Source organism: Polypterus senegalus, chromosome 4, assembly GCF_016835505.1.
Source record: "Polypterus senegalus isolate Bchr_013 chromosome 4, ASM1683550v1, whole genome shotgun sequence".
Lineage (NCBI taxonomy): Eukaryota > Metazoa > Chordata > Cladistia > Polypteriformes > Polypteridae > Polypterus > Polypterus senegalus.
In genome coordinates this window covers 149,133,200-149,145,697 of record NC_053157.1, presented here as the reverse complement: position 1 = coordinate 149,145,697, position 12,498 = coordinate 149,133,200, and the positions used below count along the sequence as shown (strand labels likewise).

Below are 12,498 nucleotides of genomic sequence, written 5' to 3'. Positions count from 1 at the left end.
AGTGAGTAGCTTCCTACCCATACAGGCAGTCTGATGATGTTTGATTAACTTGTATTGGGGATCTGTTTGCCTCCAGTAGTAGCCATCAAAGGTAAAAATAAAGAAAATGTACAAAATATTCAAGCTGGTGTAACCGCCACCAAGGTGAATGTGAAATGGTAAAGTAATTCGTAGTAGAAGTCTCACAGAACACTGCTCTGTTTTCAAATAGACAGTTTACAGATTTGCCATGCTTTTCATGGGGAGATCTGGCAACTTTAAATCTTTGTACAGCAAAATCCTTTTGAGATATCTCAATGTAAATTGAACTGTCTTGAAAAATTTCCTTGAGTAAGTGTGCCAAATTTCAACAAAATTGGTGCACTGTGGGCCAAGTTGTTTCATGAAGGCAGACAAACATGGGATATCGCAATAGTTGTTTCACGCATAGTATGTGAACACACCTAAAAAGGCAAGATTAAATCCTTATATATTTTTAGTTAAGTGAATAAGATATGTAGAGGAATTCAACTAGAAATGAGCATTCAAGAGACTGCCCATCAGACAACATACACACACTCATGCCCACTGTTTGCTTTGTTATAGAGTGTTGTTATGCCTTGTGTTTGGGCATAGTTTTGGTCAGCATTCTTGTACATTGTAATGCTCCTTAACTTGCTGCTCTATGACAATGTCAATTACCTGCCGATCAACTCTGCTGAATTTTGCTCTCATTTCTCATCTGCATAAGAGTCTCCTGACTCTTCTTCAGCAAACTATCAGAAATTTATTGCAGCCTTTTTCTGTGTTTGGATTTCATAGCTATGACTCTTGTCTCAGTCTCTAGCGGCTCTTTTGGACTAATATGTGTTGTCTGTTTACTGAATGTTGTTCTATATAGGCTTGTCTATTTTCTTCTTTGCATTTCAGACATTTTCATCAGACACTATTTCATTAGTGCACATTCAAAAACAGTGATTCTGAATGTTTTTTGCTCTTGCATTTCTGCATGATGTATATACTGTACAATAATTAATGTATATGCAATAAAAAATAATAATGTTAATAATGTTATGTAATAAGACCCTTACAAAAGCTTTTTTGGTCTCTGTAACATTCATAAAGCTTCCATAACATGGCTATTTTTCACTGTGCAATGTGACATACTAGCTTTAGGGTTAGGGTTAAGTGGGTGATAATATGTCCGTGGTCACACCCGTGTGCATGGGAGACATTTTATGGGCTCGAATAAATGTGTTTCTCCACTGGACCAGGGGTTGGCGCTGTGCTCTAACATTTCTCCACTTTCCCTCTGCAGACCACCAGAAGAACCTGCCTCCTAAAAACATCACTTCCGCTTCCGGTCAACCAGAGTCTGTCTTCCAAAGACATCATTGCCACTTCCAGTCTTTCCTCTTCCTGTCAGTCAGCTATATAATTGCTATGTTTGTCATTGTACCTCAATTCTGTTTTGGACTCACGTCTATAAAGACATAATATTTTTTGATTTATCTTAATCTGCCTAAATTCTTCAAAGATATAGAGTGGCTACCCTAAACCCTTTTTCTGTGTTCCTCTGTATATTTTACTCTCTAAATATTTCATCCTTAATCAAAAGTCTTGGAAATTCTTAATTAATGATTAATAAGATCAAATGAAGCTCTCATATTCACAAGTAATTTTACCTGCATATCACAAACTTCTAATATACCACACCACAGAGAGATGAAAAACTTTACAGATGATTTGTGCTATTATAGCAAAAGAAACCTTTGTTAGGGTCTTATTATGTAATAGTATATTACTAATTGATGCATACTAAGTGGTGCTTATTCTAAAGTGTTAAATAAAAACATAAAGCTTGGTATGTTATCCAGTTGGAGCAGAAGGAAACACATGTGATTCAAATCAGCTGACTTCATGAAATCTTTCTGTTAAACTATCAACTGTTCAAAATGTCTTTTTAACATGTTTACTTACCTGAGCAATTAGATCTCCATTCTCAGCATGCACCTGAACCACTGCTCCAAGGCCTTTCAGAAATGTAAAGGCTTCATAGATCTGTGAAACAATACAAAAGCACAGAGCATTTTAGTTGCATTTCCCTGGAAGCAAAGACAGCTCTAATCAAAAGGCAACTTTTGTGCTTTTTTACAATATTAAACAAAATCCAGGAATGGAATTTGTCAACTTGTCAAGTTTCCTAAACATACAGTATCTGATTAAGTCTATTTAATTGAAAATTCATTTAGTCTCTTTTTTATTTTAAGGAATTGCAGGTACAGTGGATTGGTGATTCTAAAATGAGCCCTGTTGTGTGTGTGTGTGTGTGATCACCCTGTGATAGGCTCGCACCATGTCTGGGGTTGTTTCTGCTTGCTGGGCAGCTTGTCCATGACCCTTCTCTGGATTAAGTGAGTTTAGAAAATTGATGGATGGATGGATGAAACAGAATTTCTGCAAAACAGACAACCTATTTTTGCCATAACAGACGATAATGGGGGAAAGTGTCATAGCTGGGGTCAATGGCAGTTAATAATTGATGTGACCAGGGTGACAAAGCAGCTTGCTATGCTAGTAATATTAAGTATGACTCCCTCTCCATCTCTTCAAAGAATGTTTGAAGGTACATACATTTCTCAGCACATTGGCTCCAGTGTGTTTGGGTGTGTGTATTTGGCATGCACTGGTACAGCGCATTGCTGCACCCATCACACAACAAAACAGCTTGGGAACCTGGTTGGCATCCATGTGGTCCAGTACCACCCTCTGGAAATGACACTCTATCTGCAGCAGCCAGGTGTTACATGGGCATCCTTTTGGCCTGGCCAGCCACTTGGGTCCTCAACAATGAAAATCCTGCGGGCCAGATCATCTTCGGGGAACCGTGCCACATGGCTGTAGTGCCATAACAGATGCTCCCTCACAATGCAGGTAATATGCCTCATTCAGGACTCCATGAGCAACCGCTCATTCAACTCAAAGTCAAACCGGCAGTACCCAAGGATTCTTCGAAGAGACACAGTACCAAAGGAGTTCAGTCTTCTCACAACCATATAGTAAGACAGGAAGCACCATGACTCTGAAGACTTGGTCCTTTGTCCTTTTGCATAGATATTGGGAGCGCCACACACCCCTTTCCAGTGACCTCATGACCCCCCCATCCTCTCCCAATCCGTCTACTGACTTCATAGGAATAGTCACCAGAGACATCAATGCCTCCAGGAACCAGAACAATGTTAGCAGCCTGGTTTCAGATCTTTGCCCATTATTATATTTGTACAGTTTTTACAATAAATTTAAAAAATGCCCATTTAAGCACTTAATCATGAACATGGAAGGTATGAGTTTACTTCAGAGCTAATAGCTATTTTCATTGTTTGATGCTCATTTCAGATTTTGTCTTGTTTTTTCAATACTGTTTTATGCTGATCAGCGAGTTCATTTCTTGAAGCATTTTTGATATTCAAGGGTGCTTAACCCTGGTCCATGAGAGGTTGGGTGGTTGGGAGGTTGTTTTTAGTATGGATACCTCATTAGGCAAAGTATGTCAATACAGATAACTGATCTTTCCAATTGCATATCTGCTGGTTATTTGATTAACATTTATACTTATTAGTACCTATTATTTTTTCGAATGTAGTTTATATATAAATTATAACCAGGCTTCTGTATAAACATTTTACATAAATGACAAACTTTTCAATTTTTAAACAATATGGATCTTGACAACTACGGCAGATTAGTTTCTTTTTATTTTATTTCTTGGTTGTTTTAAATAGATGCATGGTGTATTCCAGCCAGCTGAATTTTGCTTTCAGGGTGCTTTGAATAAATGCTCAAATAAAAAAAGAAGCAGCAGGGTTTTGACATAGGCAGCATACTTGTTCAGTTGGTGACCTTTTAGGTAACTAATCAAAATTGTTGCATTATAACTCTTTATCTTATTTTTGCCATTCAAGACATCAACAGAACAGGTGGTGCATACTGTTCTTCTTTTGTCCTGAACAAAGTGTGCTGAACATCCTTGGCAGAGAAAGCCGACTAAGAAAGAAACAAAGCATTGCCTATACCAGTCTATAAGTACATTTACTTTGATTCCAAGAACTATTAACTGTAACTTAATAGTTAGAATAAAGCCAGCTTATATATTATGGTATTGGTATTACTGTATCTAAAACGTAATAACCTTTGTGAAGGGTAAGTCGTTGGCTGTTATAGGTTTATTCCTAAATCCACCAGAAAAGTTCAGAACAGCATCTTACACACTCAAAGGAGTTGCGTGTGTGGGATGTGTGTGATAGGGGATGACCAGTGTGGACTAGCTCTGAGTGAATCAATGTCACCTTCATGGTGCAGGCACTGTACAGGTCATGGTAACCAAGGCTCTGTGGATCTGGTGTGGGTCATCAGTATGCATACTTAAACTGCTTGTAATGAGTAGCAAAACCGATATTCAGGTCTCAGCGAGTGCCATGCAGCACTGTTGTAACTGCTGCTCAGCTGTTTTCATGCTGTTTACTCCCCCTCCTCCACAGCAGTTTGGAAGAGCTACACAGCTACGCTACCGAAATTCCATGGGGGAACCACTTGTTGTTCATATGTCAGTGTTTCGCAGCAATCAATAGTTAATTCATGGGGGTCCAACCCACTCTAGCTGTTCAGGTGTTGGCCTTTGCTTTGTTTGATATATCATGGGGAAAACTCATCATTCATTTGTTGGTGCTTCATTGGGAGAACGCTCATGTAGTGTAATGGGATTCATGAAATTGGTTTTAAAAGAAATGTACCACCTTCTCTATTATTCACACCCATCTAATCAGAATAAAAAAAATTAGAGGGAGCACTGGCTGTAAGCACGAATTTCCTCAACTTAATTGGCTGTAAATTGTCTGTACATCATGTATCCATCATCTTCTGTTATCTTTCAGTTATAAATAAATTGCATCATTTGATTTATTGCAGCAAGCGTGTTTGGGAATATTTGTTGAAAACATGTCTATCACCATGTTTCAACTACAACAAAGAATGTGAAAGTATTTCATGTTGACTTTCACCAATTTATGACCCTCATTCATAAACGGTATAGATCTTCTGATATTTCTGGCACCCTGGCTGGAAAGTAAACCAGAAATCCATGGGTGGGCAGACATTAAAATCCTTACATCTCCTACACTGACTTGGCATCCCTGGGTGGATGTCTTGCAAATGTATTTTTTAATTAATTACTGGTATTGCCAAAGGCAACACTGATAATTAATTAAATGATTGATTATCATCAATCAATCAATTCTGATTCTCAAACCATACAGCTTTTTATACAGATGCTAAACTACATTGCTTTTCTGTTTCAGTAGTTTAAGCTTTTGTAAAAATATTCATCTTGGGCAGTTAATACAAAAAAACTAGTAATAACAGAAAAATAGTATAAGAAAGTAATGCATTTCAAATTGGCATTACTCAACAAGGTTTTACATATACTGTTAATAGCTTGTGGGAAAATAATATAATAATGAAAAATAATTGAAACTACTTCTTCAGAAATCTATTCCTAACTTAAGGGTAGTTTCAAGTTTAGGCATTGATTGGTATTTTTCAACAAATGATCTGATCCTAATAAAATTATTAACTGCACAGAAGAATGAAAAGAGTTTGCCAGAATATTAAAGGAGAGAGTGAAATAGGCCAAGGTCAGCACACAGATATCCTCAGTGTCTAATTTTAGTAAGAACATGTCATCATTATGGGCTCTCAAGGATTAGACAAATTCAGGCAATGAAGAAAGTATTTTACCTAATCAGAGCTCCATTAGGGAAGGAAGCTCCAGTGGATACAGCAGAACTCTCAAAGGAAAGGTACAAATAGGTCTCTTCAAAATAGTAGTGAAGGAATGAAAAGACCATTCATTAAGATGGACCACTGACAATTAGCCTAAGCCTGAACAATAGCTGTCAGCTAGGTGGACACTCACAATGTGGTACACCAGTAAATGTCTTTATGTGTCTATTATGTCTTCCTGGGAGAGAGGTAGGGTGAGCTTCTCCAAAAGGCAGCACTGGGAAGTGGGCATCTTGGGTTTTATCTGCTTACTATGTGGTTAGAAGGCCAGTAATATGTGTCTAGTGTTGCACGAGCAACCAAAAAGGGGTTGCAGCATGGAGGGCAAAATTGTTTGATTCCCTTGATTCCATGAGGCTGAATACTAGGGTGAGTTTATATTGGTACCTCCTACCAGGGCAATTGCTCCATGGCAGAAAGTAAGGGCAGACAACTTTATCTAGGACAAAATAGGTCACAGGGTGGTGTTTGAGCCTCTTGAAAATAAAAACAAAGGCAAGTGGGCAGATGCCCTGATTGCATAATTAAGAAACGGTTATGATTAGAAAGGCTCATGTTGTGTAAGAAAGTTGTTCTTGTTTATTTTTAAGTATAACTTTGGTTTGTTAACATGTCCTTGGTTCCGAATAGCAGTTTATTGCTTAAATATTTTATTTAGTAGGCAAATAATATGTTCTCTTCTACAACAATCAATCAAGAAATACATAGTACATTGGTAAATTTCTATTTAAAACCATTTCCTAGGCATGAATTTTAAGATGAACCACCATATTTAAATAGGCTTAGGGAAAACATTTTGGATGGGCACCACAGTAGCACACTGTGTGACCTACTATATTTTTTATTGTGCACAACTGGTGATGGCTGCTCTCCTGGATAACTTAAACAATGAAAGAGAAAGACGTGTGTGACTAACTACTGTCTCTAGAAACTTAGTTCAGGACACCGTTAACTATATGCTATCCAAATCAGTACTGCATGGTAGAGAAATATTATGAACTCTACCATATTCGTGGCAACTTTGTAATAGCCTTCTTAATCCTTCTGCTTTAGGCTAGAAGGTTTGATTTATAGCAGCAGAGTACAGCCCATGTGCTCAGCACATCCCATTCATTTCTTCTGGCTTTATTTCATTATAACCATTTCAGAAATTCACAAGGAGAATTTTTTAACCAATTTGTTATTTAAGTTTCCTAGATATAATCCATGTTCTAGATATAAAATGACTTACCTGACTGTCTGTCATCTGGTAAAGATCTTTATAAGCCATATATACCTGGAAGGAGTTGATCCCTGTTTGGAGATGAAACATAAAGACTTAAACATCTGTTGCTGTTACTCCTGCAAATACCTTTCTTGTGGAACACCAACCAAAACCACTTTACAGATAATTGATTACATTCAAAAGACTACACTACAACATGAGAAAGCAGTAATGCCAACTGAATCTTAGTAGGATATCTTCAGACCTGTCAAAGACAGTCAAAGTCAAAAATTCATTTCAATTTCAAAAGCCATATCCCCACTAAATGAGAAAGGCCAATTAACCAACTCAATCTAGTCCTGAATAACTATCCAAAGGTTTTATTTTGGTTGCAAGTCCATTCCTCATTTACTAGTGATTTAGACTCTGGTACTAGTGAACACATGTAAAAAACATTTTTATGTTAAAGTGTACTATAGCCAGATTTATTTTTATAAAAATGTAAAATTCACTAAGCTTTAGAATACTGTTTAATAATATAAATAAAAACCTGGAACATAAAAAGTGTATTTTGCCATTTTAACGTTTAACATTCTCAAACCCGTTTAATCCAATTAGGGTTGTAGTTGAGCACATGAGCACAGCATTCAAATCTAACCTTAAAAAGGACTGCAGTCAATTGCTAGGCCCTCCCATGCACACATCCACTCTCAGATTAGGCCAGTTTAGACTCACAGATCAACCTAACCAGTATATCTTTGGGAATATAGGAAGAAGACTGGCGTACTTGGAGAAAACCAGTACAGACACAGGGAGAACATGTTAACTGCGCACAAATAATGTGCATAATTCAAACCCCAAGATGCCACCATATCATTGAAAGTAGATTTTGAGCATTCTAACATTTAATGTCGACATTTCTCTTTTCTTCATACACACAAAATTTAATGACGGCCTGACTGGACAGACTTTATATTAGCTCATTTAGGTCTCAGAAAATTTCATATTCTAATTTTTCCTATACAAGATCTCAAGAGAAAAATAGAGCCCAGTACCCCAAATGTCAAATAAAATTGGGTTTAGTTTTCTAACATACTTCCATTAAAAGCTCATTCATTTAAAAAGAAAATAAATTTTGAGCAGCTGTAGTTCTGAACAGAGACTGCAAAGCCATTAAAGATGTATAGCTGTGCTCAATTTGAGGAAATAGCATGAATCCTGGGAAGAGTTGCAGCAGAAAGTGATATGAAGAAGATATACATAATCCACATTTGTGCATGTCATAATTGTGCAGGTCATAATGACGATCAAAAGAGAGGAAACAATATGTGCATTAAGTATTAAAGAGTGTATTACAGAAATCACGAAGAACAAAGTTAAAAGAGTATGAAATGGGAAACAGCAAGGCAGACAGGATTGACTGGAATGTGTAGAGAAAATGTGAGGAGAGGGCATAATGCAATGGGCATATATCTCGCTGAGTGCTGGAGGAAAATTAACACTAAAAAGGGAAAAAAAGAATATCCGCATATATACAGTGAAAATTAGAAATGGAACGAAACATGTCATACCAGACTCAACTCCAGAACTTAACCAAAGACTATACCAAGTCCTCCTACTAAATACGAGTACCACTTATGTCTGAAAACATTGCTTTCGTTGATTTTAGACTGAATATGTTCTAGTGTAAAAAATACAATTAAATATATATATATATATACTCTATATATATACAGTTCACAGTCCCATGAGGTTACATTTCTCTAGATTTCTTGATCTGATGTGATATAGCTGATCTTTTTGTTTAGTCCTGAATAAATATGGTACATATATTTATTAAATTAAAGGCATTGTATTTCACAACAAAACAGAAAACAATCCAGCTTTTAACCAGAATGAATTCTCAAAAATAATTATGCGCTGTACCCCATGAGCATTAGTGGATTAACTCCAACAAATAACAGAACAGGCTGGAGCCCTACAGACTTTTGGGAGAAAGACTAACCCAGTACACTATCTAACCTAGCTGACCGGCCCTGATTTATGCCTGGAGTTGGAAACTGGCTCAAACAGACAAGCCTGGAATCCCAAAAATACATACCTGTGTTGTTCAGGAAATAGGATACACTTTGATCTTTTTTCCAAGAAAATCAACAACATCATTTCTCTTATTTTCAGTAGTTCAGTCCAATGGCATATCTTAGAAAGGTGCCAGGGGATGAGCAGTTATTGCATTTAGCAGTGTAAATATTTATTAAAAAAGTTCATTATAATTCAACAAATAAAGAAGAAAAGCACTTAAAAGTGTAGAGATCTATACAGCAACATCTTGTGGAGTGCATGTGATATTTGGTAGCAGAGTATGTATTATTTTTGATGTGGTATAAAAAGGAAACCTCAGACTATAGAAAGCATTCTGAAAACAGAGCAATTTGAGAAGCACCCCAACCATTTTACATAACTTGAGAATTACATAGTGATATCTTAAAATACCTCGATTGGAGTTAATGCAATTAAGGGCATTATTGGGAAGTTGGAAGAAATGAATAAAATGCATAAGTTCATCAATAACTTTCACTAAAGTTGTCAGACGGCTTCAAAGATGTTTGTCAACAACTCTTGTTCTATTCTTTGATTTAGATGTTTCTTTGACTGATTTGCTTGTGCCATGTGTAGACATAGTTTTTGCTGACATGATTACACATTGCAGTATCCTTTTGTATTTGTATTATATTAGTTACTTCTGTTTCTGTAAAATCAAGTTCTTCAGAAATCTTGAAACAATCCTTTCTATATTCAGCAGTTAATTTTAGTTATTTTCAGGCTTTAATACACATAAAAATTACATTTTCTAATTTCTCATGTTTTCTGAGAAATGTTATTTTATCTTTTGGGCTAGGATTTCACAGTTTTCCTATATCCATTCTAAATGTGCTTGGGGCAAAGTGATAACTTACTGTTTATTTTGGAGATATGTAACAGTTTTCTTTGGTGTGGTATGGTCAAAGGCTTTCTGAAAGTCTAAATAAAGCACATCATACAGGTATGCTTTGTTTTGTTCTTTCAAAAAGGTCTAATAGATTGGTTTGGCAGGATCTTCTCATAAACCCATGAGTATGTACTAAATTTACAGTATATTTTCTTTTACACTGTGGTGGGCGGCCATGAGCCTCAGCCATGAGCTCCTCAATACCTCCCCCGGGACGCTTGGTGGCAGCCTCCCTGGTTCACGATGATGCCTCAGTTTCCCGCAGGGTTTCATGGGAGTTGGAGTTCTCCCCAACTCTCTGGGGATCTGGGGTGGCCGTCGGAGGGGGGCTGCATGGATCCCGGTGCCAGAAGAGAAGTGTTTTGTGTTGCCTTTAGTTCTTTTGGGACTGTGTTGTGGCTGGAGGGAGTACGGGGAAGACGTGCCGTCCAGCTGAAGAAAAATAAACTCTGTGTGCTTTTAAACGTGCCTCTGGGTCAGTCTGTGCCGGGTTGGGTGCAATATAGCACCTTTTATCACAATACATTTACAGTATATTTTCTTTTACACATACGTGGATAAAAACATGTATATATGATTCATTTGCTGTATTCCTTCTCATATTCAAAATTTTCTCCTTCTGTGTATCTGGGCATTCCTATTTTTTGCTTTGGATTAGTGCTTAAAAATTGCTTGCTGATCATTTTGGCTTCACTAATCATTCTTTTTTTAGTTTCTCTGTTGACCTTTAGAATGCTTTTGTGATCCGTTCCTGTAATGTCCAGTATTCCTTTATGTCAGAGTTATATATTTTTTTATTTTCTTGTACAGAGCTCTATGGAGTCTGATCCATTATTTTTAATAATGTTCTTATTTATCCATTTTGCCATTTCTTTTGTCTTTTAACTTTATCAGTTTTTGGAATGTTTCCATATCAGGTCTCGATCAAAATGAGTTTTTATTTTATCGTTTCATATTTTATAGGTATTTGCTCATATCCCAAAATTCTGCTGTCCACAAAATATAAGCCTTCGTGTACTGCTGAGTGTATTCAAATGCAATTTCAAATGTTTTTATAATTCTGACCTTATTGTTCAAAAAGGTGAACGACAGTGTTGCCCCATGTTTAACTTCAAACAAACTGGGCAAAAAAATGATCTTTCAGTTTTTTTTATTTTATTTCAACAGTGAGGAAATGTACCTTGTAAATGTCATCCATAGACATTTTTTCTAGAGGAAATCAGTGGAACGTATTTCAGCAAATTCAAACTGAATAAACAAAATTGCATATAATTAAAAGGGATATTATATTTTAGTACCACAAATTTGGTATGTTCTCTTATTTTTGCTAAAAAAAACTACTTGAGTAGGTGAATCAACAGATATATTACAGAAAGAATGTTAATCATTATCCCTTACCCCTCTGCCTCAAACAGATTTAGTCAAGCCATATAGTTAAACAACATACCTTTATCCTGTACCAGGACTTCTAGTTCCTCCTTGACCCCTTCATGCCACCTTGTAATATCTACATGTAGGGAATAGTCACAGCATGACTTGTTGTCGGCTGCCTCATGCCATTTCTCAAAGACAGTCAGAAGGCTCTGATTTGGCTCTGGAACAACATGATCAACTGAAAAACAAAAACAGGAAGAGAGAATATTTGTACATTAGTATACCGATTATTGTGCTTCTAAAGATCTTTTAAATGATATCACTTGAAACCAGGGCGTGATGTCTTAGATCTCCAAACTGCAGACACAACTACACTGTCAACAGTCCCCGACTCAAATAGATTTTATTTTCCTAATACCTTACAAACAGGTTTCCTTTCTTACTTTTCTTTTCTTCTTTAACCCCATTGCTCCCAGGCCAGCTTTGTCTTCCGCCTCTTCTCCTGACCCTGACTCACCCAGCAGAGGAGGGGTTGGCCCCCTTTTTCATGCCAGACCAGGAGCATTCCCAGTACCACAATATCACCTTCAGGAAGCACTACCAGGTTAGAAGAAACTTAAGTAGGACAGGGGAGCCTCCACCTATTATCACCCTCTGGTTGCACCCAAGAACCCCACAGGCCTGCCTTCCAAGAATTACAAATCCCATGGAGCTCTATGGGTGTCCAAACCACATCCAAACCTCAAAAGGCAGTCTCCCTCCATTCATCTGTTAATCCAATCTCTCAAATGAGGCCAGGAACAGCACTCATCCTGGCTAGAATGCCTTGGTAGTCTCCTGTCCGGAATAGTAAGCAGAAGGTCCCTCGATCAGGAAACTCGTCCATCTTGGTTATCCATCACAATCCATAATGGCATTTCATCCGGGAATAGGAATCCTATCCATCATATGTCACACACGTCCTCTATTAACTTCAAGGACACTTTCAATTGAGCAGTAAAGTTTATTCAACTGAATGGCCTAAATACTGAATTGTCTTTAATTACTTAAAACAGTATATATAGAACACTACATGGTAAAAAAAAATGTTTGTTTTGGTCTATAAGCAAAATAT

The 12,498-nt window shown here is 37.0% G+C and overlaps 1 protein-coding gene across 3 annotated transcripts in view; it reads right to left on the bottom strand.

Moving 5' to 3' along the window:
• crmp1 (collapsin response mediator protein 1) overlaps positions 1-12,498 on the bottom strand; it is a 73,205-nt gene that overhangs the window by 17,126 nt on the left and 43,581 nt on the right. For all 3 annotated transcript variants that reach the window (XM_039751464.1, XM_039751465.1, XM_039751466.1), the window contains 3 exons: positions 11,458-11,622; positions 7,049-7,110; positions 1,960-2,040 (listed from right to left, as the gene is read on the bottom strand). In XM_039751464.1, coding sequence (XP_039607398.1) covers positions 1,960-2,040; positions 7,049-7,110; positions 11,458-11,622 — 308 coding nt within the window. The remainder of the gene's footprint in view (positions 1-1,959; positions 2,041-7,048; positions 7,111-11,457; positions 11,623-12,498) is intronic.